Raw genomic sequence first — 27,136 nt, 5'->3', positions numbered from 1 at the left:
CTGCACAGTAGTGTGTGTGTGTGTGTGTGTGTGTGTGTGTGTGTGTGTGTGTGTGTGTGTAAGCATGCATTTGTGTGTGTGTAAGCAAGTGCATGTGGCGCATCTGTGAGCATGCAGCTTGTGTGTACACTGTATGTGTTTCTGCTGTCTATATGTGTTTAAGTGGGATTGAACTTTTCCCTACCGGCTGTCCCGGTGCCCAGCTGTTGGCCATGGGATTACAGAGGGGGCAGATTACACCACTAATGAATCTAAACAGAAGGAGATGTGCCAACAGCTGGGCTTCCCTGCCCCCCGCTCAACCTACTATGGCCTACTACTCTATTTTCCATGAAGCTAGTGTTATGCTTAATACTGTCCGTCATTCAGTATTTACAGAATGCATGTGTCCCCAGTGATCCTTATACAAAACGTAGAACGCAGCAATGTTGGTAGCATGCCTACACAGCATTCTGTTTATACATATTTACTAAGAACAGAACTGTTTTTGCAGTGTATTTATGTTATATTTGCACACATTTGAATTCAAGGATGCTGTAGTACATACATACAATGATTAAGCCAAAATTAAATTATCTATAAAATAACAGAATGTCTATTTACACTAAATGTAATTAACCCACCTTGTTTGCACTAATTGCAGGCTATTTACACCAATTCTGTCACCTACTCTCTTGTTGAGCCAAACATGATTACAGAAGAAACCAGTTTGCTAACGAGAACTGTGGAGAAGGGAGTAAAAATAAGGATTTATCTTTTGATGATTCCGATTTAAAAAGTCGGAGTCTACTTTTTTAAAATCCCATTCTTCTCCCTTTTCCCATCACATATGAGCTTGGAGAGATTATTTTATATATATATTTTTAAATAAAAGTGAAATAACATATATTTAATAGGTCTGTAATTGAAATTGGATGTGGTGTCTTCGAGCAACCACTTTACAGTTCATATAAATAACATGCTACATGCTAAAATATGGAAGTAAAATAATGACTTATGTCTTTGAAACAAAAAAGCATGCTGAATTAGCACTAACTGAAAAAAAATGCATTGCATTAACAGTACTTGCATTTTAATGCCTTGAATTTCCAGGGCTTGCATTGTTAGGTCCTGAAATTTTATATAGTTGTTCATTTAAGCTGTGAATATTTCAATTGAAAATATTTCACACACCTTTTCATAATTAAAAAATCAATAATTCATATTCACGTTCCAGAATTCACTTCCAAAATATTAAATCGGTTAAAAAATACGATGTATAATATTCGACAGGCAAATTTCGGTCCATTTTATTTCACTTTCCAAATTCGCTTCCAAAAATTCAGTGGTTAAAATTCGGCAGATAATTCGCCCTTTCACATCCGGGAGCTGCAGGAATAGCAGTAGAGCACAGAGGCATAATCTCCAACTGCTGTCAATTGCTCACCAGCAGGTGGTGCAAGCGGCTTCTGATGAAGACCAAAGCAACAGGTGGATTAAGTAATACAGTTACAAAAACTGATCTGCAGAAATTAAGCAAGCGCTAAGTAGAAGTTTTGATTATCGGGGCATGTGGAAAAGCTGATTGTGCGTATGTTTATTTCAACCTCTTTGCTGTTACCAAGTAAGCAGCATTCAAAGGAGATTATAATGGTGTTTTACCCAACGCTGAATTACAGAACTAACATTACATCTAAGGAAGACACATATTGCTTTCGGTTGTTTAGTTTCCGTAACTTTGTGTCATGGCTTGTTTAGTTTCCGTAACTTTGTGTCATGGCTTTTGCGTCGCTGAGCTGTAATACTGGGGATCCCCTCACGTCACACTCCAGGATTCCCCAATGACGAGTAATGCTTCTCAGTCAAATAATACTGTGATATAAGACCTCAGATCTCAGAATAGATTTTATTGAGGATTATGCAAACTATATACAGGCAAGCAAATTGGGTCAAAAAGAATCCAATGCGCTGCATTTTCTTTATAATTGATTTCCATTACCGCTGATCTATAAAGTCGACAGTCACACAAAGATATCAATACCATGATTAGTTTTAACAATATGCAACCAATTTATATTAACATAAAAAAATGAGTTAAAAACAATCTAGGTATATTCTGAAAATTTAAACTGAAGAAATTATTGACGTGCTACCGCACCCAAGGGACCGTCTGACAATTCCACTGACTGGGTTAAAAGTGTGTTTTAATTAAAATTTTAAATAACACAGTCAAATTCTTAATCTTGTATTTCTCATAGTGATTTTCTACAGGTGAGATTTTGCCAATACCTGGAAAGGGTTTTCATGTTCCAACAGTTGTAGTACATTGCTAGATACAAGACTGACTAACTAGGGATGGGCGTTTTCCACAAATATCACATTCGAATATTTGAGCTCACAAAAAAAAAGAATATTCGAATATTCGTTTATTTAAATTAAGTTTAATGAGTCAGATGTTATTTTTCAGCAACATTTGTTTTAGTCTGTTAACAATAAGGCCGGCCGCGAAGAAAACGTGCTCTGACGGCACAGACGTTGTCGGGACTTACAAATAACGGTGTGCTAAGCGAATAAGTTTTGTGAAGCGCTTCGTGTTTTCGTTTCACCACTAAATGGGATCCTCATCTGGTGGAATACATGGAATACATGGCTCCAGCAAGAACTGTTCCCACTCGTCTCGGCTGGACTCTCTGTAATCATCGCTGAAGAACTGGCTCAGCCTTTTCCAACGAGTGGGCATTGCATCTTCTTCATCGTGGCGGCTGCATCCGCACCACTGGCATCAAGGAAAATGTTCTGATAATGTTCAATGTTCTTACTTCTCTCATGTTTTCATCGAGAAACCTGAGATGTTTGTGCCGAGGGTCTAGGGCAGACACGAGAAGAGGAGTTTTCACTGCATTCTCCAAGCCGCAACAATGTTCTTGAATTCGGTCACTTTCTGTGATTCTCCACGGCATATTTGAAGTAGAAGACCGCAGTTCTTAGGGGGCGTTCACATATCGCGTCTTTTGCATGCTCCAGTTCGTTATTTCCAATGTAGGCGCGCGGTATGCGCGCTCATAATGGAAGCGACGCGGTCGCGATGCGCACGCGGTCGCGATGCGCACGAGGTGCGACGCGCCGCGATGCGCACGCGGTGCGACGCGCCGGTAGTAGCCCAGAGTGCAGTCTGGACGATGGGGCGGGGCGACACGTTGGGGCGGAGCGACACGTGTCGCCCCGCCCACCTCAGCGGTTATTGGTTTATGATTAAGATGAGCTTATTGGTGTACAGATGAGTGACGATTTTACAGCTTATTGGTATAGAGAATTATGACACTGTGAGCAGGATTGGAATGCGGAAGTAGACACTCAGATTAATAAACTTTTAATATAAATTAAAAAGCGAATATAAATGTTGTGTTTTTGCATTTATTGTTGCGTTTCCACAACATCCCGTATAAATACAAAGAGTTTTGGATTACGACGAACAGAACAGAAATAAATGGTCTAATTTACAATTACTCCCTCAACGGCTGTAGACGCTACCTCGGCATTACTCGCTGGATTTTGAAAATGACACAGCAATATAATGCGAAGTATGGTTATGTAGATAGTCATGGAGTACCTTGATTTATATATTCAAATGATATATACATATATATATATATATATATATATATGTGTGTGTGTGTGTGTGTGTGTGTGTGTGTGTGACAAATTGTCACCAGTCTCTGAACGTCACCAATAATATACTGAACATTCCCTTAGCCCCTACGAAAATTTACCATGGTTCTGCTACAAAAACTATAGTTAAACTATGGTGTTTTTATAATTACAGCACATGGTAAATTAATATGCCAACAAATATTTTTACTACAATAAATCCATGGTTACTTTTTGCAAGGAAGGAACTATACAGGTTCTAAAGAACTTGCCCAAAAACACTCGTCACTTTCTGTTATTTGTTTTCTGAACTGCACTACTGAAAACCTCATTAATCCTGAATTTATTTAGTTACCCGCTTCTATATAAAAACAAAATACATTTAATCACCCCTTTAAACACTTCATTGTTTATCAAAATCATTGGTAATTGAAAAATTACACCGAATTGTCACAACTAAATTAAGAATTCATTATGAGCAATGCATAGCAAATGATGTTACCATCAAATATGAGAAACCTTAAAGAATGATAGACTGATGTAAATGACTGAAACCTGTTGTCATGCACGTGTTTGCCATAGCTTTTTTATTAAAACATTATACACTGCAAAGTTTAACTTTAAATGACATCAATTAATACATCAAAACCAGTTGATCTCAGTTCATTCTCTATTTCCCTTCAATGGACACACAAATGTGTTTCATGCCGCAAAAAAAAAAAAAAAACGGCCCTTGGAACAAAATCCTGTGTAAACAAAAGCCCAGAAGATCACCACGCCGGCCTCTTCCCTGTACCCTGGTGGGTTAAACTTGAAAAGGGCTCTGCACTGCAAGCATTCCCTGATGCTGTACATCCGTCTGAACTCGTTCCGGTAGACAGGAGGACAATTCTTCCAGTTGGCCACAACTTATAGTGTAAAGACAAAATACAGGAAAGATAATAATAATAATAATAAAAGTTTAACAGCCTCATACTACAAAGTTCAATTGGAGAATGAGCATTAAACAGGGGGAAATCTTACTGTCTAGCCAGGCAAAGTGTGCCGCTTTCCGGAAAACTTCTTGAGTGACCACATCCCTAAGCCATCTGCAAACCAGAGATTATTGACTTGGCGCCGGTACAGGATGGCTGCCTCCGTGACGTGCTCTGCATATGTTTTTGTCTTTTTGTTAGTTTGTCCTGTCTTTAGTTATATTCCTGCAATCAGTTTCACCAGGGATGAACTGCTGAACATTCGGTAGAACGCACCACAAGATGTTTTTCCGGATTTCAATTATTCAGACGTTTTACTAAATATTGTTATCGGAGGAGCAGCGGCGCTGATCAAACGCTTCAGGACGCGCAGGCGGGGAAAGCGAGCTGGTGCGCTCATCAGACTCAGGAAGCGCGGATTTCGAACGCCGTTGCCTAGCATCCATCTGGCAAATCTACGCTCTCTACCCAACAAAACGGACGAACTCCTTCTGCTTTCTCGGACAAATAAGGATTTCACACACTCTGCTGCTCTGTGTTTCACGTAAACCTGGCTGAATGACGCCATACCGGACAGCGCGCTCCATCTGCCGGGCTTTCAGCTGTTTAGAGCGGATCGCGACGCAGAATCAACGGGGAAATCGCGCGGCGGCGGGACATGCTTTTACATCAATGAACGGTGGTGTACAGATGTAATTGTGTTAAAGAAGATGTGCTTTCCTGATCTAGAAATGCAGTTTGTCAACTGCAAGCTGTTCTATTCGCCGCGGGAGTTTCACTCGCTCATTCTGGTTAGTGTTTACATCCCTCCGCAAGCGCAAGTAAGTCTGGCTTTACAGAAACTCGCTGAGCACATCACAGAGATAGAACAACAACACCCGGACTCTGTTTTAATCATTCTCGGGGACTTTAATAAAGCCAATCTCTCCCGTGCACTGCCAAAATACAGACAGCATGTTACATGTCCCACCAGAGACAGTAATATATTGGATCACTGTTACACCACAATAAAGGATGCATATCACTCTGTTCCACGAACAGCTTTGGGACGTTCTGATCACCTTCTGGTTCATCTTATACCGACCTACAGGCAGAAACTAAAATCAGCTAAACCTGTATTAAGGACTGTAAAAAGATGGACTAATGAAGCAGAGCAGGATTTACAATCTTGTTTTATACCTCACTGATTGGAGTGTTTTTGAAGCTGCTGCCACCGATCTGGACGAACTCACAGAGACCGTAACATCATATATCAGTTTCTGTGAGGATATGTGTATTCCTACCAAGACTCAACTAAATTACAACAATGACAAACCGTGGTTCACTGCAAAACTCAGACAGCTCCGTCAGGCCAAAGAATATGCTTACAGGAAGGGGGACAATGTCTTGTATAAACAGGCTAAATACACACTGGAAAAGGAGATCAGAGTGGCAAAGAGGAATTATTCTGAAAAAATAAGGACTCAGTTCACTTCGAACGACTCAGCATCAGTGTGGAAAAGTCTAAAGAAGATCACCAATTACAAGACACCACCCCCCAGCACTGTGGAGAATCAACGACTGGCAGACGATCTGAACGAGTTTTACTGCAGGTTTGAAAGAACACCCATCACCTGCCCTGAACACCTCTCCACACAACCGTTCACACCAATAACAACTCCTGCAACCAACCCTGAATGCCTCTCCAAACAACCGTTCACACCATTAACAGCTCCTGCAACCCATCCTGAACACCTCTCCAATCAAGCACTCTCACCATTCACACCTCCTGCAACCAACCCTGAATGCCTCTCCAAACAACTGTTCACACCACTCACAACTCCTGCAACCCACCCTGAACACCTCTCCAATCAAGCGCTCTCACCATTCACACCTCCTGCATCCCCCCTCTCCCGCACACCTGCAATACAGATCAGCGAGGATGCGGTGCGCCAGGTCTTCCGGAAGCAGAAAAGGAAAAAAGCACCAGGCCCAGATTGTGTTACACCAGCCTGTCTGAAATCCTGTGCTGACCAGCTGGCCCCCATCTTCACAAAGATCTTCAACAGATCGCTGGAGCTGTGCGAAGTCCCTTCATGCTTCAAACGCTCAACCATCATCCCCATCCCAAAGAAATCCAAAATTACAGGACTAAATGACTACAGGCCTGTGGCTCTAACGTCTGTAGTCATGAAGTCATTTGAAAAACTGGTGCTGGCCCACCTGAAGGACATCACTGGACCCTTGCTAGATCCTCTTCAGTTTGCCTACAGAGCAAACAGGTCTGTGGACGATGCAGTAAACATTGGACTGCATTATGTTCTGCAACACCTAGACAGACCGGGGACCTATGTGAGGATCCTGTTTGTGGACTTCAGCTCGGCTTTTAATACGATCATGCCAAACCTCCTCCTGCCCAAACTAACTCAGCTCTCCGTGCCCACCTCCGTCTGTCAGTGGATCAACAGCTTCCTGACAGACAGGCAGCAGCTAGTGAGGCTGGGGAAATACACATCCAGCACCCATACAATCAGCACCGGAGCTCCCCAGGGCTGTGTTCTCTCCCCACTGCTCTTCTCCCTGTACACTAATGACTGCACATCTAAGGACCCCTCTGTCAAGCTCCTGAAGTTTGCAGATGACACCACACTCATCGGCCTCATTCAGGACGGTGACGAGTCTGCTTACAGACAGGAGGTTAAAGAGCTGGCTGTCTGGTGCACTCTCAACAACCTGGAGCTTAACACGCTCAAAACAGTGGAGATGACTGTGGACTTCAGGAGAAACCCCCCTGCACTCCCCGCACTCACCATCATGAACAGCACTGTGACTGCAGTGGAGTCATTCAGGTTCCTGGGCACCACTATCTCTCAGGACCTGAAGTGGGACATTCACATTGACTCCATTGTGAAAAAGGCCCAGCAGAGGTTGTACTTCCTTCGCCAGCTGAGGAAGTTTAACCTGCCACAGGATCTGCTGAAACAGTTCTACTCCACCATCATTGAATCCATCCTCTGCACTTCAGTAACTGTCTGGTTCAGCTCAGCTTCTAAATCGGACCTCAGAAGACTACAGAGGGTAGTCCGGACTGCTGAGCGAATCATCGGTTCAACTCTCCCATCTATTCAAGAACTGTACTTATCCAGAGTGAGCAAAAGGGCTGTTAAAATCACTCTGGACTCCTCACATCCAGCACACTCCCTCTTTGAACTGTTGCCATCTGGTCGACGCTACAGAGCACTGAGCGCCAGAACGACCAGACACAGGATCGGTTTCTTCCCTCAGGCAATTCATCTTATGAACAGCTGATACACACTGAACACACTGAACACACTACACTTTATATTTATATACACATACACTTAATTTATCTAACACACATACTTAGTATACACTTAAATTTTGCACATAATTTACATGTACATACATAACTGCATTTTTGTAATATACCTGCCTACAATTGTCAATTTGTATATTGTCATTCCTTGTCTACTTATTTGTATTTTTTGTATTTTTATATTCTTTTATTATGTGTTTTATGTTCTGTCGCTGTCATTCTGTTGTACTGCAGAGCTTCTGTCACGAAAACAAATTCCTTGTATGTGTAAACATACCTGGCAATAAAAGCTCATTCTGATTCTGATTCTGAGAAAGTGTCAAATATGCGTAGTCACCCGCTGACAAAATAACTTCACTGAGGATTTCCAGGGGAAGCTGTTGAATCAAAAACATACATAGGTTTATTTATACAAGTATATAAAAGTTATTAAACATTATATAAACACTGACTACAGACAACCTTGCTTTAAACAAACTCTATAGATTGTTGTCACAACTGCATACTCATTCTTTTATAATACCACTAATAAAATGTTAATATATACAGTACTGTGCAGAAGTATTAGGCATGTTAGTATTTTCACATTGAAAAAAATATTTTTAAGCCAATTATTTATATCTTTTGCTGTAGTGTGTCAGTAGGATATATTAGTTTACATTTCCACACATTAATTTTGCCATTAATTGTAATAATCCAGTGAGATATTTGTATATATTTGTATGCATGATCCACATGAAGATCTTTTACATTGAATATAAATATTTCTGTCTTATATGGTGAACAAAATCCACATTAGATCGCAAACAGAAGTTATTTAAAACACTCGCTGCTGTCTGAAAATGAATTAAGATGAAATGTTTTTAAATGTATTTGATGCTGATGTTAACTGATAGCTATATATGAAATAATCCACGGTGTTGACCAATATAGTACTTGTACATAATCCCAATTTCATATCTGAACAACTATGTAGCTGTAATAACTAAAATACCTCTGCATGTACACACATGTAATGATTAGTTCTTAATGAATGTATGTGCACAAATAACCTGCTTTGCTGGACTCTGCCTGAAGACACTGTCTTTTGAATGGTGAAGTTCCTCCCCTCAGTGGTTGAGCTCTAAAAGAACAAATGTCAAGAGGTAGGTATATTGCTAGATATAGTACAGAGTAATATTTCATGTAGCAACATTCAAACAGTTACATACATTTGCGGAGTGAAGCTGTCCAGGAGAACAGAACACCACCACCTACTGATCATCTCATCCTGAAAAATAATAATAATAATATACACACAATAATCATGCATGTCTGTTCAAATAACTTGACAAATGTAATGGCATAACGTTACCTCTGTAAAATCAAACCTAAGAACTAAAGCCATGTACAGAGTGTACTGTTACAATCCACAAAGAACAATAAAATGAGCAATTTATAACAACTATTAACAATAATTATTCAAATTGAACGTACCATGGATAAATAAATGATCGAACATCGCATTTAATATTATAAGATTTTTACACAACCACTTTTACTCACCACATGCAATCAACGTGGAATAGCGTTATTACTCTGCTGCTGCAGTTGCCACCGTTCTGTTTATTTCAACGCAAACTGTCCCCTCCTGGCTCGGAGCAAAATGTCAAAGGCGGGGGAAACAAATATGGGCTCGAAATGTCGCCCCGCCCCATCGTCCAGACTGCACTCTGGGGTTACTCACGCGCCGCGACGCGCCCGTTTTTTCCAGGCGCGTCCGCACTGCATCGAGTTAAAAACATCTCATCTTTCAGAATGGCGCATGCGCACCGCGGGTCATGTGACAAGAACTAAACATTCAGCTTCATCCTTTCCCGTAAACGTTGAAAGCTCAGCCAAGATGAAGGAACTGCTGATCATAGCTGTATATGGATTGCCATTTTGAAATAAATTTAGTAGCAGAGCTACTGAAAGCGATTTTTTTCTTTTGTGCTGCAAACCAATTTATCCTTTGCTGAAATTTCCGCGTCTTCATGGAGAGAGCAGGTCATTGTTGCTTAGCCTCAGGAGAGCTTCTGCCCGAGCGCTTTGGAAAAAAGGAGAAAGCGGCGCGCATAGCCTTTTCCATGCATTATTAGGCGCGATACATGAATGGCCCCTTATTCATTCATTAATTATTTTTTAAATAAATTAAATAAATTATTTTATATATATAACATGCACTTTTTCTTGTTCCGTAACTTGCGTTCATATCCTCATCCATCTGTATATAGTTTGCATCATCAGTAAGATGTGAGTTTTGTCTTTTAATCGCTGTCACTGTTAGTGCGCTGAGCCACGTAATGTGTTTTCTTTTCTTTAACAGATTTCTGAGGGAAACCGCGTGAAACCTTGAGCGTTCGTTCATATTTTACATCTGCTTAACTGTCTATATAGTTTGCATAATCATCAATAAAATGTATTCTGAGGTCTTATATCGCAGTATTAGCTGATTGAGAAGCGTTACTCGTCATTGGGGAATCCTGGAGTGTGACGTGAGGGGATCCCCAGTATTAGGCTACAGCACAGCAACGCACAAGCCATGACACAAAGTTATGGAAACTAAACAACCGAAAGCAATATGTGTCTTCCTTAGATGTAATGTTAGTTCTGTAATTCAGCGTTGGGTAAAACACCATTATAATCTCCTTTGAATGCTGCTTACTTGGTAACAGCAAAGAGGTTGAAATAAACATACGCACAATCAGCTTTTCCACATGCCCCGATAATCAAAACTTCTACTTAGCGCTTGCTTAATTTCTGCAGATCAGTTTTTGTAACTGTATTACTTAATCCACCTGTTGCTTTGGTCTTCATCAGAAGCCGCTTGCACCACCTGCTGGTGAGCAATTGACAGCAGTTGGAGATTATGCCTCTGTGCTCTACTGCTATTCCTGCAGCTCCCGGATGTGAAAGGGCGAATTATCTGCCGAATTTTAACCACTGAATTTGTGGAAGCGAATTTGGAAAGTGAAATGAAATGGACCGAAATTTGCCTGTCGAATATTATACATCGTATTTTTTAACCGATTTAATATTTTGGAAGTGAATTCTGGAACGTGAATATGAATTAGTGATTTTTTAATTATGAAAAAGTGTGTGAAATATTTTTAATTGAAATATTCACAGCTTAAACGAACAACTATATTAAATTTCAGGACCTAAAGATGCAAGCCCTGGAAATACAAGACATTAAAATGCAAGTACTGTTAATGCAATGCATTATTTTTTCAGATAGTGCTATTCAGCATGCTTTTTTGTTTCAAAGACATAAGTCATTATTTTACTTCCATACTAAAAACCGTGCCTCCCAGGGGTCGCAAAATTACACAATCCCTGGTAGCCCTTCAGGCAGGCACCCAAAATAAATTTAAGTAGCCCGAATAAAAAATTAAAAAAATTTATGTAGAATATTGTAAATGAAACAAAACATCAATCAAAAACATTTTTAAAACATAAATTACAACAACCGTATAAAATAGTCAAATTACAATCATCAAAAATATTTGGTTCTAAGTGAACAGAAATTTCTATGAACTTGTAAGAACAATATAGAGCATAAATCAGTCTGAAATTTCAACTGAAGACACTGATGAGAAAATGCCACTCGATGTTGAGGGCATGGCATCTCCTTCATCAGCTTTCTCCTCTTGTGCATTGGTCTCCACTTCTCTGCTCTTTGTTGTTGTCAGGGTTTTATGTTTCAGGTGTCTTGAAACTTTTCCCAAAAGCATCCAAAAAAGAAATGCCTTGTCATGGCAAAAAGATTCAACTGATTCCCCATTTATGGATAGTTGCATGCTGTCATTCAGTGTTTCAAGCTGTAGAGAGGTATGATGTGTTGTCTTCACTCGGTTCATGCAAGAATATCCTCTCTCACAGATGGCTGTCGATGGACTAAGTGTCAGCATTAATTGCACCAGCAACAAGATATGAGAGAGGTGTTCTGGATTCTCAGAGAGGATATCTCTGTACAAGCAATCATGTTACCTCAGTGTTCTGCAAGCCACATTTTTAGACCCATCAATCCTTGTGGAATTTTCTCCTCTCTTCCTCATCTAGCAAACTGGAAAAATGTGTGACAAGATAATGCACCTCTTCATCCCCATAATTTGCCAGCTCTTCTCTGGGGCAGGTAAGAGTGGAAGGGTCAAAAACCTTGAAACAAGAAAGGTTTTTTTTACACAAATTTAAAAATCTGCTGTCCATTTTCTTGACTGTGTTGTCAATAATCTTCTGAATCTCTGCACCAAAGGTGTCTTTGACTGTGCCCTCACCTCTTCTAGCAGTTCACTGAATTTTTGTGAGCTGAGTTCCACGGTAGCAATTGCTGCCATCCTCGTTCACTGTGAACTTTGTGTCCAATGTTTTCTGGTATTCTCCAGGTTTTGTTTTCAAGCTGAATAAGCGTGATGTGGTGCTTTCAACTGATTTGTTCACGTGATGTTTAAGTTGTCATGCTGAAAATCAGTACTGCACTTGGATAAGATGATACTGTAGTTCAACATGAAATGCAGGAAGCAAACACATTTTTCAGTCATCATCTCCTGCACCACCCCCTTTGCTTTGGCTGCATCCTCTGACTTGATATCACTTCCTCCTGCCATGTTCTCCATATGAACAACAGTGGGAGTGTAATTTTTTTCCACAGCCTTCAGACTACTCAGCCGGCTTGGAAGCCACCATGTGCTCTTCAGGCCACTGAAATGGGCCACTTTCTCATTTAGCAGTTCACTTATTTCTGTCAGTTTTCCGTCGCTTCTTTGGGAAATCTTAAAGATGGTTTTCAGTGTATCTTCACATTTCACTAGGTACTCACAGCCAGGGCAGGACTTAGTGGGGCGGCGGCCCCTGGGCTTGAGGTTATGTAACAAATGCCCTCAAATAGAAAATCATTATAGAGTAACAAAAATACAAACATATACTTTGAGGTTCATAAATAGTCAAGTTAATATGCTATTAATATGCATATAACATGTTTAGGCTATATTCAACGTGTAAATGTAATATAAAATGTTCACTGTAATATAATAAACATGATGTGTTCTCTCATTTGAGAGAATATAACCCTGAAATAATTTTGAGCAAAAAAAAAAAAATTGTTTTTACGGAGCCCCGCACATGACATGCAAGAAAAAATAAATCAATTGTGCGAATGATTTACTAATTCGTTCCCTCAATTTACTAAAACACGATTTAGCAAATCGAGGGAACGAATTAGTAAATTGTGTGCACAATTTATAAATCTAGTGAACGCAATAGTAAATCAAGGGAACGCTATAGTAATCGTGTGCACGTTTTAGTACATTGTGGGAACGAATTAGTAAATCGTGCACACGACTAAACCTTATAGTTTTTCCTGTGTGTCATGTGCGGGGCTCCGTAAGTTTTAGTATTTTTACTTATTAGTATTTTTACTTATTAGTATTAGAAAAATGAAATAAGCTACTTTTTTAAAAATATGTAACTACAACAGCCAGTAGGTGGCAGCAAGTGACTGTTTAATGAATGATTTGAATCAACTGATTCGTTTAAAAAGCTCTTTGGGGTTAAAGGCTTAATGAAGTTTTTTAAAGTAACCATGTGGTAACAAACCAATCGATGCAGATGCGATTCAATACGTGCTTCCTTCTTCTTTGTGAAATAATCATAAATACCAGTTTATGCTGTTTGATTGTTGCCTCGAAGGTCGTAGTTGTAAGTTGTAGCCCCGACTGGCCATTTAGATCTTATGTGCACAGTGAAAAGAAATGCAGCTAATAATTTCTGAATTCTGACTGGCATATAACGTACAAATCAAACAAACATAAACGGGCAAAGGCGGGGCCCCCTACAAGGCAGGGCCCATGGGCTGCAGCCCACTCAAGACCAGTGGTAAGTCCGACCATGCTCACAGACTTTCACACTATCTAGCACGGCTAGCTCTAATTTGTGTACCACACAGTGGATTGTTATGAAATGCCTACAGCATTTGCTCTCTTGACTGGCTGACATTTGATCATGTATGTAGAAAAGTCACCATTATCTCTCACATACCTGACATAAACCAACTCCTGTTCTATTATACCATTGTCTGTACTGCCATCTGCAAGAATGGATAAGTACCTGCTTTCTTTGAATTTTCTTTTTGATCTGGTCTCTTGAAGTTTGTGCTATTACTTCAATAAACTTTTGTCCATGAAATCAAAAAGCTGCACTTTCTTTTTGCCTCATAGTCTGATTTTTCAGAACTTTTCTGCTTTGGGGAAGTCTGCTTTTCTTTGGCTCTCTTTCTTCACCCTGACCTGTCTTATTTGGCTCAGCGGAACTAAAATACCTGTGTAAATCCATGCAACTCTTATTTTCACACATGCACACACATAACGGTCAGTGATTTAAAAAATTCTCTCAACTGAGCAATCAATCTCTATGACATGTTTAAGCTTGCTGCGGGAGATTTAATTTGTCACGTGAAGATAGTAGGCTAATGACTTACAGGACAATGTCAGAGGAATTGGTGTGTAACAAATCCGTCACTGACTAATCAATACTGCTGCTCCCTATACACAGTTTGTGCAATCACAAATTGAAACTGAAAGTAAAAGTAAAAAAGCAGGTGTGAATTCAAATGAGATTTCAATACTCCACATATTGTTAGTTGCTCCTGGATGCCCAAAAATTAACATACAACCCAATTATATTTATGAGAGAACGCAAAAGCATTGAAATATATTTTTCCTCCCCATAAGATAGCCCAATGGGCAGGGTGGAGATTTTGGTTTTGGTAGCCTGACTGGAAGACACAATTGCCTTGGGACATCGGGCTAGCAATTTTGCGAGCCCTGCCTCCGTTCCCGGACTTTTGCTGCTGCTTTAATATGGTTGGGAGAGGTGTAGTGTTGAGTTTTAAGACCTCAATATACTTCTCATACTATAAAATCAAAGAATAAAATGCAAAGTTCTGTCATGAAACTCTAGATGGCGCAGGCTGATAGGTTCTAACTCAATCTGATATAATTACATCAACATTCACATGGTGCAGCTGATTGTTTGAGCTTGCTGCTCAGCATTCAAATACTTGGCTAGTGCTCATTGTAGTAGTTGCATCGGGATCAGAAACCCTCCACCTCCCCCAGCTCAACCTGTATAGATCAAGCGTCAACCTTCCAGTCTCACTCGTGAAACCAAGAAGGAAGTGACTAAAACTGCAGTTCATCGACTGGCCGCTAGAGGCTGGCTCCAAAAGGGAGTCAGTCCCATATACAACCCTTGTTAAAATCCCTAACTTTTCAGCTGAAAAAAACATGTTTACAGCCTGGTACAAAAAGTGGTTTTGGTGTATATAGCAAATATTGCCCTTCATGACAACTGTTAGGGGGGTGAATTTTTTTATAACTCATTCATTAAAAATATATTAAGCCTTAAAATTCTCCATCATTAAGGGTGTGGCCACTTAAGTGACAGGTGGATTGCCGCTGCTGTCTCCACCTTCAAGCTAGGTGGGTGTGGTTTCAGCAACCAGCTCCCACCTCTTTGCCCATGTTCAATTATCCGGGAGTGATGTGGGGTGGCGCTTTGCCAAGATGGTGACAGCTGGCTCCGCCTACTTAAGGCTTCAGAAACACCATTCGGAAACCTACATATGATGTCACGGACACTACATCCATGCTTTTATACAGTCTATGGTATAGATCTGCTAATTTCATGTATTTTATATGGGTGGTTATTTCATATACTGTATGTTACAAATGCAGCAGCAGTATTTCCTGCATGCTCATAGCAGCATATCTCTGGATGTATTGGCAGCAGTAAGTCTCGGTACTTGCTCTGCCACAGCAGCAGCATAGCTAATCAATTCCACCTAGACCAAACACATAACCATTGCCATGTATATTACCATGCTAAAGTCTCAGAGAGTTGTCATGACAGATCTGGTGTGAAGCCATTTTTAACAAAATCAGGCAAAAACAAAGTTGGAGTTCATTTGGAAGTTCGAAACAGTTGCTAAACTTTATGGAAAAGTTTGCTCTGGCTTGTAAACACCTTCAAACTACCATTGGTCTTAGGTGTGCTCTGGGGCTCTGTGTTCTTTTGACGTGGAAATCTCCTCTGGCTCATTACTTCTGTTCAGTCCATCAAGGTCAGACGTCAGCAAGTAAAAATATGAACACACTGGAGAGCTGCTTTAGAGTGGAAATTAAACTTGTAGTTCTAACTGAAAGCGACATTGACACTTTTTTATGTTTAATACTGTAAAGCTGTTTGCTCTAAAGCAAACAATGATAGAACATGCTCAATAAATGTGACGTGACTTGAGTTGAGTGCTGAATTGCAGAGCTTGGGCAAGCATATGCACATCACTATCAAATGCTTTCTTAACTGCTGTTTTCTCACTGTTGTCATTTTTGCTGTGTACTTATTTTATTATTGAGAGGAAATTGTACAGCATGCATTTACAGTACATATTTATTAGGGGTGTAACGATACGCGTATTCGTATTGAACCGTTCGGTATGAGGCTTTCGGTTCGGTACGCGGTACGCATTATGGACCGAACGGTTCGTTGGACTAATTAATTATATTTGGAAAATTAAAATAATTGTGAAATATAATGATATGCGTTCAACAAGGTAGCCCAATAACCCAAACGACGTAACAGGCAACGCCCCTGACACCCCCAAAGAAAAAAAAAACACCAACTTATATGTCTATGTTAGGTTACTCAGTCAGGCGCTCGCTCACTCAGTAATACACGCTGAAGGCTCGTTGCAAAATGGCCAATGCGTTTAACAGACCAGAAATAGAAGATCCTCCAATAACCAACAGGTCTGGTGTTTGGGTGCACGTTGGATTCCCTGTAAGCTATAATGGTGATGGCAAGAGAGTGGTGGATAAAAAAAACAACGATATGTCGCATCTAGGGTACATCAGCGGGAATAATAATAAAAAAAAAAAACACCAGCGGGATTACTTGAAACATGTCAACTCTTTTACGCCGACATCACCTTAGTGTGTCAGTATCTGGGAAAAGACGGAAAAAAAGAGAAACATACACGAAACAAACTATCCCCGCAGCATTTAGACAGACATTTCCAACGGATTCAGACAGGGCAAAAGACATCACCACGGCGATAGGCTACATTTACGTTATAGGCGCGGACATGAGACCTTACTATTTACAATTCATTCTATCATCACCATTATAGCTTACAGGCAATCCAAAGTGCACCCAAACACCAGACCTGTTGGTTATTGGAGGATCTTCTATGTCTGGTCTGTTAAACGCATTAGCCATTTTGCAACGAGCCTTCAGCGCGTACTGAGTGAGCGAGCACCTTACTCTGTAGTGGAAAACGTAGGTTTTAAGAACATGCTTAATGTAATTGAACCCCGTTACAATATTCCTTCACGAGCCCATTTCAGACAGACCGTAATTCCTGCTTTGTTCAAAAAAACATAAGCCCTATAGAGAACCAATTGAGTAAAAACACACTCAATATAAAGAGTTATAGAATTCCATATAAAAAGTTACATCTTTGTATTTGTTCATAACTAATATAACATTTTCATTTTTTTAATATTTATTTCATTTTCATATTTATTAAAACATACTTTGTTAGTTTTAATAAATAAAACATTTTTTAAAAATCAAGGAAATTTATCTGCCAATTTTTTCTTTTTGCTGTATCTAAAACGTACCGATCCGTACCGTACCGAACCGTACCGTGACACCAGTGTATTGTATCGAACCGAACCGTGCATTTTGTGAACCGTTACACCCCTAATATTTATCTAAATGCACTTTCACCAGTGTGTTGCATCAGGATGTTTGCTAACAGTATACCTTTCAACTTCTTTTTATTCCTAAAAACAAGACACAACAAGAACTTCGCCGTGTGTTTATCATGGCCTTTAGGAATAGGGACAAGTAGGTCCCAAGGAGGCTACATCCATTAATGATTTTAATTAACATACACTTAATATGTTGTTGTTTTTATTGTATACTGTTTTATTATGTGTATGTGTTTGTGTATGTGTTTATTATGTGTAAACTCTATTTGCACCTGCCTTAAAAGAAAGAGACCATGTTTTTTAGTATTTGTGAAGATCACACGTAATTAGAAGCTGAATGTTTCTTTTTCGTAGAGCACAAATAGAGAAGATTGCCTGAATGTTCATGCTGCTCTTTATACATACAATGAAAATGAATGGTAACCAGGTGTCAAACTAAAAAAATAACTGATAGATAAAAAAAATGTCATAGTATTAGTAGTAATCACACAATTTGAAATCCTTGAATTTCTGTAATAGATTATTGTGAGGAAAAAGTCACTGTTTCAGTATCATTTCAATCATTTATCACTTGGTATCATTTCAAATATGGCACACCAAGACATGTAACATAATTTTTAATGGTTAGTTCACCCAAAAATGAAAATTCTGTCATTAATTACTCCCCTTCTTGTTGTTCCAAACCCATAAGACCTTGTTGATGACTCCACATGGACTATTTTAACGATGTCCTTACAACCTTTCTGCTACCTTTATGTTTTTTTTTTGTTTTGTTTTTTACTTTATGATTGCTATTTTGACATTCTTAGAGCTTAACAGGTCCTCGTCACCATTCATGTTTATTGTACTGAAAAAAAAACAACAAGATCATGATATCTAGGTTTTCATTTTGCTATAAAGTATTGTTCATTTAAAATAATTTGGGTTAAGATGGACATCAGGAGGTTGAGTAAATTATTAACTTTTCCTTTGAGAATCATTTGAAAACACCTCTCGGGTCTCATTCACTGTTCTGAAAATTGGAGCAGGCGTGTTTTCTTCTTTGTCTATGGTGGTTAAAGCCCTGAGTCTATGTATAACTTTTTTCCCTCTTTCTTTCTCTCCTCTTTTTTCCCTCTTTCTCAGTTCCCTCTTTCTCATCAGGATCTCTTAGGAATGATGGAATAAAGGCAGCTGATGTTCTGACAGTTTTAAGAGAGAAGGTTGCCTTTGTCTCAGGTGGGAAATGTATAATTGCATTGTAAACACACACACACACACACACACACACACACACTCATTCACTGTGAACCAGCTTTGTTTTAGCACCCTCTTAAGCACGCACCCACACAGGCTCATCGGTATTACCATGATTAGAGCCATTGAAGTACTCTGAGTAGTAAAATTAGTAATAAATCGGTCCTCTTCTTTTTAGGAGGAAGAGACAAGAGAGGGGGACCCATCCTTACCTTCCCAGCACGAAGTAATCATGACAGAATAAAACAAGAAGACTTGCGGAAACTGGTGACCTACCTCTCTACAGTGCCCAGGTTATAAAATTCCAACATTTATTTGGAACACTTAAAATGTCCCTGGAAGATTTCCCCAAAGAAAAGAGTCTTGAGAAAGCTTTCTCTGGGACAGCCCTAGACTCAGTGAACAGCATAAAAGGGCTCTGCTTGTTTAGTCCTCAAAAATCTTATCAAAACAGCTAAAATTGCTTACAGCACCTCTACACTATATCATAATATAATTGCTAAAGTTTGACACATAAAGGGTGAGATATGTATGCATTTAAAGCCTTTGATCTTTAGGGCATACTGATGCAATGTGATGCAACTCTAAAAATATATAGCTTCACTTATGCAGAACTATGCAAGTTTAAGCAAATGTTCAGAAGATTTCCTTGGATTTCTTTAAGTTGTTGGTCTTCCTCTAACTCAATCTCTTTATCTGGTGCAGTGAGGATGTAAGTAAACGAGGGTTTACAGTGATCGTAGACATGCGTGGCTCGAAGTGGGATCTAATCAAGCCGTTGCTGAAGACGTTACAGGAGTCGTTTCCAGCTGAGATCTGTGTCGCTCTCATTATCAAACCAGACAACTTCTGGCAGAAGCAGAAGACCAACTTTGGCAGTGGCAAGTTCACCTTTGAGGTATACGAATGGAATTTTGTCTAATAAGAAAGCCACAGAAACGTTCATATTGATTTTATCAAAGTATCAAAGAGTTAAGATCCAAAAAACTGACAGAAATGAAAAGTTTTGCCAGTGCAAAGCAGTGTGTCTGTTCTTGCTAAGAAAAAAAAAGTATTTTATGCTCACCAAGGCAAATGAAGTAAAAACCATTTATGTTGTGAAATATTATTACAATTTAAAATATCTCTAATATTCTTTATTAGAATGTATTTAAACATTTAATTTACTCCTGTAATGTGAAGCTGAATTTACAGCAGCCATACATACATACAGCACCCATAAATTCAATTTATTGATTTGTAGATACAATGTGCAGTCGGCCATTATAACAAAATAAACCTATATATATACTATATATATTCCTTATGTATTATATACTGTTTGGAACACCAGTGGTTGTTCTTTATTTCTTTTAGACCAGTATGGTTTCAGTGGAAGGTCTGACTAAGTTGGTGGACCCGTCTCAGCTGACGGCAGATCTGGAAGGGACCCTGGAGTACAACCATGTGGAATGGACTGAACTCCGTGTTTCCCTTGAGGAGTTCACTGGAGGCGCTCTGCACCTCCTTTCCCGGCTGGAGGAGCTGCAGGAGGTGCTTTCTCGCCAGGAGCTGGCCACTAATGCAGAAGAAGCACGTAAACTCCTGGAGGAGCACGCTCGACTGAGGAAGACTATGACGAAGGCACCGGTGGATGAGTTAGACCATGAAGGACAGCGGCTCCTTCAGAAGATCAGGGATGGGGGAGATGGAAGGCTCTCTGGTGGGGCAGACTTCCAGAGTTTGGTACCTAAGATTTCCACCCTGTTGGATAAACTTCAAGTTACGCGGCAGCACCTGCTACAGGCCTGGCACAACCGCAAACAGCAGCTGGACCAGTGTTTTCAGTTACGGCTGTACGAGCAGGATGCAGAAAAGGTTAGAGGACAGAATGAAAGTGTGAAATATGGAGTAAACAACAAAGAAAGAACAAACTATCAGGAATGAAACAAGATATATACATATATTAGAGCAAATTAAAACAAAAATTGTAAATGTGTATTTGTGGTGTGAACTACTGCAATAATAATAATAACTTTTATCATTTAAGAACTTTTTAATAAATATGATCAGTATTATTAATGTATTTAAAATATATAACTTTTATTCAGTTATAAACTTAATAATAATTTTAAATACAATAATATTTAATAATAATATAGTAATACAATTCTATATTTAATATTTGTTATTTAATATTATTATTTTATTTATAAATGTTAATACATTTATTATTTATATATTTTTAAATATTTTACTTTAGTAATAATTCTGTTCCACTGTAAATAAAAATCATTAAAGGTACTTCATAAAAATAATAATTAACATTATAGATTATAGTAAACTAATAAAATAATGATATAAGTTAACAATAATAGAAAAAAATCATACTTATTATTATTATACATTTTTATTCAATTGAATTATTCAATATTTGTTTGTTTAACTGTACTAATAATACTATTGTTATATAAAAATGTATTTAATAATAAAACAATTAAACAATAACAATAAAATTAACAATAATACATTTAATAAAATAATACAATTATGTATTATATATGTTAAACATATTCTTAAAAAAAATAAGTTTTATGAACAAATTCCCTATTTTCTGTTCAAACGTGGCAGTAAAATATGCTCCTTTGTTTTAATGTAGTTAAACTGCAGCAAGTTAAAGATAGATACTCGCATTTCCATATACAGTATACTGTAGATATTGCACTAATAAACACCACTTACATTTTTAAAAAGCTGCTTCTAGCATTACTTGATGACAGAGAAATCATGTAATGGAAGTAGAGTACTGTGGGTGCAGGTCATGTGAAAGTGTAAATAATGAATGATGGGAATGATAATCGCATGTTCAATGTACTCCCTTCTGTGGCCTGAAGTCTGTGGAAGGCCGTGTGTTCCGTTTAAGCCCAAACGGAGAGGCAGTCTCACACTCCCCGGTCCTGCTGAATGAGCCCATCTGTGCTCCACAAGAGCCAGAACACTAAGGGCTATTGCTTGTACATCAGCCAAAGAGAAAATCTGTGTATATTAAGGTTCACTTGGAGATCACTAGAACACTAACAGGGAGTTAAATCACCCAAAGCCCTAACACAACTGTTAAGCAAATTTGCCTGGTCCTTTGTAAATATTTATGTACAAATGTGAGTCTTGATTGGTCCAGTATGGTAATCTACAGCCTGTGGTCATCGTTTGCTTCTTCTCGTCTGGGTGTAAACACATTGGAAGCGTGATTTGAGACCAAACTGCCTGTGAATGCAGCATTTTTCTCTCTGTTTCTCTCTCTCTGTAGATGTTTGAATGGATCGGACACAATAAAGAGCTGTTCCTGCAGACGCACACAGATATTGGCGTGAGCTACCAGCATGCAGCAGATCTACAGACCCAGCATGACCACTTTGCTATGAACTCTATGGTACGATGGAGGAATGCTTCAAGAAAACACCCTGGATACTCTCTCACTGGTCAAAATTGAACAGCTCTTTTGTGTCTGCTTGTTAATTTAATGGGATCATCTTCTGACATCCTGTCTCTCTCTTTTCAGAATGCGTATGTCAATATCTCGCGTATCTTCTCGGTGGCGACGCGGCTGTGTGAGGCGGGTCATTACGCTGCCGCTCAGATACAGCAGATCTCCGCTCAGCTGGATCAGGACTGGAAGAGCTTTGCCTCGGCGCTGGAGGAGCGCAGTGCCATCTTGGCCATGTCCTCTGTGTTCCACCAAAAGTCTGAACAGGTGAAACCTTTTTTGACACATGAATTGTTTTAAGCAAATTATTTTGTAAATCCCTTGAAGCTTTCCCATCTTATTCCAATTTTAAAGGTTGAAATATATTGCATTGTCTATTTATCATTTGGAGCCTTTGTCATGAGTGACATTTTCTAATATATGTGATCTTTTTTTGTCCCTTATCATCTTTTCTTTTGAAAAGAGTAATGTTGATTTTGAACCAGCTATTTTGCTGGTTATATAGGGAAAGAGCAATTTGAAAAATAAAAGTAATATAAAATGTACATTTTGTGTCCATGGGTTCTTTATATATATACATATATACATATACATATATATATATATATATATATATATATGTATATGAAATGTATATGTATATGAAAATACTATGAAAATTGTAGATTCACACGAAGGCATGAAAACTATGAATTAACACATGTGGAATTATATATAGAATTATATACATAACAAAAAGTGTGAAACAACTGAAAATATGTCATATTCTAGGTTCTTCAAAGTAGCCACCTTTTGCTTTGATTACTGCTTTGCACACTCTTGGCATTCTCTTGATGAGCTTCAAGAGGTAGTCACCTGAAATGGTCTTCCAACAGTCTTGAAGGAGTTCCCCGAGAGATGCTTAGCACTTGTTGGCCCTTTTGCCTTCAGTCTGTGGTCCAGCTCACCCCTAAACCATCTCGATTGGGTTCAGGTCCGGTGACTGTGGAGGCCAGGTCATCTGGCGCAGCACCCCATCACTCTCCTTCTTGGTCAAATAGCCCTTGATGCCTTCAGTGTGACTCTACAATTTTCATAGTCATGAAAATAAAGAAAACTCTTTGAATGAGAAGGTGTGTCCAAACTTTTGGTCTGTACTATATATATATATATATATATATATATATATATATATATATATATATATATATATATATATATATATAATGGGTTCATTAAATGAAAAGATTTCAGATTAAAAGTAAGTTTTTTTTTTTTAAATGTATTGGTGGTCATTTTAATTTCATTAAATGTTATTAGTTTTAATTAATATAATTTTTTACAGCTGCCTGTAAGCACTGTTTACTTTTTATATTTGTCAACTAGTTTGGTTCCTTGATTCATTTGATCCATTTTTTTTAATAATTCAGAATTTCCTTTATATGCAACTGTACTTAAGCTTCCCTGTCAGTTTCAGTCTCTTTCTTCATTAATAACTCCTTTGTCGAAATGTACACACATAGCTTCTTCATGCGTTTAATTTATGATCCCAATTTGTATGATCCTCAGCAACTCTATTTAATTATGTCTGAGCTTGTTTTTAATGAGTGTGTACAACTGTGCACTTCTGTCCTCTCTGGTTTTATTACAAGGACCTATTATGCTATAAAGTTTAAGAGGGTGTTCTCTCTGTTAGTTTCTGTCCAGCATGGAAGGATGGGTGAAGTCATGCGGTGAGGGCGGCTTGCCGGCAGCGACGAAAGAACTTGAGATGGCCATTCACAACCACCAGAATCTGTACGAGCAGGTCACCACGGCATATACAGAGGTGAGCATCTGAGGAGCTGCTCTATTTAGGACACTTTTTAACATGAAATGTTGCCTACAAAGCCTTGTGTTGGAGATTTGGAGAAAGTTTGCATTACATCACTTGTTCACTAATGAATCCTGTGTAGTGAATGGGTGTCCAAACAGCTGATAAAAACATCACAATAGTACAAAAGCAAACCACAAGACTCCAGTACATTAATTAATGTATTGTGAAGTGAAATGCTGCATGTTTTTTTAAAAAACAAATCCACCATTAGATCGTTTTATCATTAAACCGTAATCAGACATACAACTTTGCACTTCAGTCAGTTTTACTCAAATTAAAATTTTTGGGTGAACTATTTCTTTAAAACATTTAGTTCACGAACCAGTGGCTGTCATGTACTGAATAACTTAAATATGATTTTTATTTACATTGAACAATACTATAAACTGGCAGCTTACTGTAAAATAGCAACTTACTGTACGTGCCATTAATCAAATCCTTTGCACACTTGAGCTCTGAGTGTCATATTTCTTCTGGTTCTCGACTAATTTTGAGTCAGACATGACCGATTGACTGAGTTGTTAATCAGAGACTCGCTCCTAATGATTCACTGAATCAGTGAGTTGACTCAAGAACAGCCGGAGCTGGATTAGACTATTGAAGATAACTATAATGTTAACTATATTAGCATCCACACCAACAGAACATAACTTTCTGTTTATTATAAGCACACTTTGCAGTTACTGTATGTTATCTACCACTTAAAATGCTCAAGCTCTGTAAAGTTGAGTGGATTCTGGATTATGCTTATAATGTAGTCTTTACTCTAAAACACAAACACTTGGAGTACGGGGCTAAAATAAATTGATGTTGTCCACCACTGAATTATGGATGTAATATTTCTGATTGCAGGTCAGTCAGAAAGGAAAGACACTACTGGATGTGTTGCAGAGGCCTCAGCCTCCGGCTGACTCCGGGTCTCTGACGGCAGGAGCCGACTACAGTCAGGCGGTGAGGGGGGTCCTGGAGGGGGTCCATGAGGTGGTTCATCAGTATCGCAGACTGGAAGGTCTCCTGCAACACCGCAAGCTCAGGCTGCACCAGAGACTTCAGCTGTGTGTGTTTCAACAAGATGTGCAGCAGGTAAATACATTGTGTAAATCATGTATAGAACCATTCAGATATGCATGCAGTGCACAAACATACACTATACCCACAGAATTCAACATTTGATGAATGTGACCCCAGCCTCTCAACCTTTCAGCAGCTGTTTTTAGATCTTTGCGTGTAACAATGTTTCTCCTTCGGCAGAATAAATATCAAGTGCAGAGAGCATTAGAAGAGGTGACAATGATGTGACATGGACTCTGACTCATAGAGTTGACTTGAGGAACGCCAGTATTGTGCTTGGCCAATACCTCCAACAATACACTACTTCCTTAGCTGTCGCCTTCAGGGGCTTTTTGTTGTACCTTCACCGGTCCTCTGACAGGACTATGTTGAATATAATATAATATAATATAATATAATATAATATAATATAATATAATATAATATAATATAATATAATATAATATAATATAATATAATATAATATAATATAATATAATATAATATAATATAATATAATATAATATAATTCACTTGACAAGGGAAGATTTGGAGAGATCTTAGTGTAAACTGTTAATCTGGAATATTACTTGAAATTTGAAATAACACTATACAGTGTTGATGTGTGTGTATGTATGTGTGTGTGTGTGTGTGTGTGTGTGCAGGTCTTGGACTGGATTGAAAACCATGGTGAGGTATTCCTCAGTAAACACACAGGAGTTGGGAAGTCTGTACACAGGGCAAGAGCACTTCAAAAACGGCACGATGACTTCCAGGAGGTGGCACAGGTTGGAACCGAATCAGTTTATTTTGTGTTTGTGTGTGTATTATTTGCTTGATGAGAGAGTAGCAAATGAGCAGTAGCAGTGATATCATTCATCATACTATTGAGTTTCCTGTTAATATTCAGGGAAGATGTTTTTAATGTACTACCCTCTCTCACGCACTTTCTCTCTCTTTCGCTCCAGAACACTTACACTAATGCGGATAAGCTCTTGGAGGCAGCGGAGCAACTGGCTCAGACGGGAGAGTGTGATCCAGAAGAGATTTACGCTGCCGCCCATCAACTGGAGGTCAGAGTTCAGGAGTTTGTGCGGAGGGTGGAGCAGAGGAAACTACTGCTGGATATCTCAGTGTCTTTTCACACCCACACTAAAGAGGTATTGCACACACACACACACACACACACACACACACACACACACACACACACACACACACACACACACACAAAGTAAACAGAGCTTCTTAAATAGTTCTAACAGTTTTGACTGATTTCTAGCTCTTAACTCCACTTACTGACTGACAGCACAAATTAAAAACTAAACCGAAAAGACAACAACAACATTATGAGATTCTATTTAAACAACCTCTTATTAGAAGACTCTAGCAACACCATTTTGACCCCCTAACAATGATCTAGAAACTACCCAGAACACACTAGCAACACCCTATCAACTCCGAAGTGACACCCTGGCAATTGCCTTCCAACGACCAAGCAATGCTCTAACAAGTACCCAGAACACACTTTGGCAGCTGTTACCATATGGATCCATTCAGAATTACTAAACCATTCACCCTCACATTTAACACACTTTTTAGCCAGCATCCATTATAATAATTTTGCCAGCTACGCACATATCTTAAAATGTGTTCATGCAAAATATGATATTACAGCAATCAGTGTGCATCGGATTTGTTTGCATATCAATAATAACGGACTCGCGCATGACTAATGTATGACTCCTGTATGTTACTGTAATTGTTTTCACCATGATTACCATCGTCATGCATCAAAACTTTTTTAGCGCAACAATGGTTTGA

General features: G+C 38.8%; 1 protein-coding gene and 1 long non-coding RNA gene across 3 annotated transcripts in view; one reads left to right on the top strand and one right to left on the bottom strand.

Annotated features, from left to right (window-relative positions):
* kalrnb (kalirin RhoGEF kinase b) overlaps positions 1-27,136 on the top strand; it is a 112,948-nt gene that overhangs the window by 11,107 nt on the left and 74,705 nt on the right. For both annotated transcript variants that reach the window (XR_009438153.1, XM_059571581.1), the window contains exons 2-11: positions 18,834-18,926; positions 19,123-19,237; positions 19,650-19,842; positions 20,301-20,801; positions 22,231-22,353; positions 22,483-22,674; positions 24,083-24,214; positions 25,115-25,345; positions 25,978-26,100; positions 26,281-26,472. Coding sequence is in view for 1 of the 2 variants with exons in the window: in XM_059571581.1 (XP_059427564.1) it covers positions 18,834-18,926; positions 19,123-19,237; positions 19,650-19,842; positions 20,301-20,801; positions 22,231-22,353; positions 22,483-22,674; positions 24,083-24,214; positions 25,115-25,345; positions 25,978-26,100; positions 26,281-26,472 (1,895 nt within the window). In the remaining variant the exon portion in view is untranslated. The remainder of the gene's footprint in view (positions 1-18,833; positions 18,927-19,122; positions 19,238-19,649; positions 19,843-20,300; positions 20,802-22,230; positions 22,354-22,482; positions 22,675-24,082; positions 24,215-25,114; positions 25,346-25,977; positions 26,101-26,280; positions 26,473-27,136) is intronic.
* Positions 4,051-9,539, bottom strand: LOC132160603 (uncharacterized). The gene is made up of 5 exons (XR_009438056.1): positions 9,272-9,539; positions 9,129-9,187; positions 8,970-9,040; positions 4,651-4,715; positions 4,051-4,535 (listed from the first exon to the last, which is right to left on the bottom strand). It is a non-coding gene; the product is annotated as an uncharacterized LOC132160603 (long non-coding RNA).

This window comes from Carassius carassius, chromosome 17 (assembly GCF_963082965.1).
Source record: "Carassius carassius chromosome 17, fCarCar2.1, whole genome shotgun sequence".
In the NCBI taxonomy this organism is placed as follows: Eukaryota; Metazoa; Chordata; class Actinopteri; order Cypriniformes; family Cyprinidae; genus Carassius; species Carassius carassius.
Note: the sequence above shows the minus strand (reverse complement) of the source record. Positions and strands in the feature narration are given on the sequence as shown.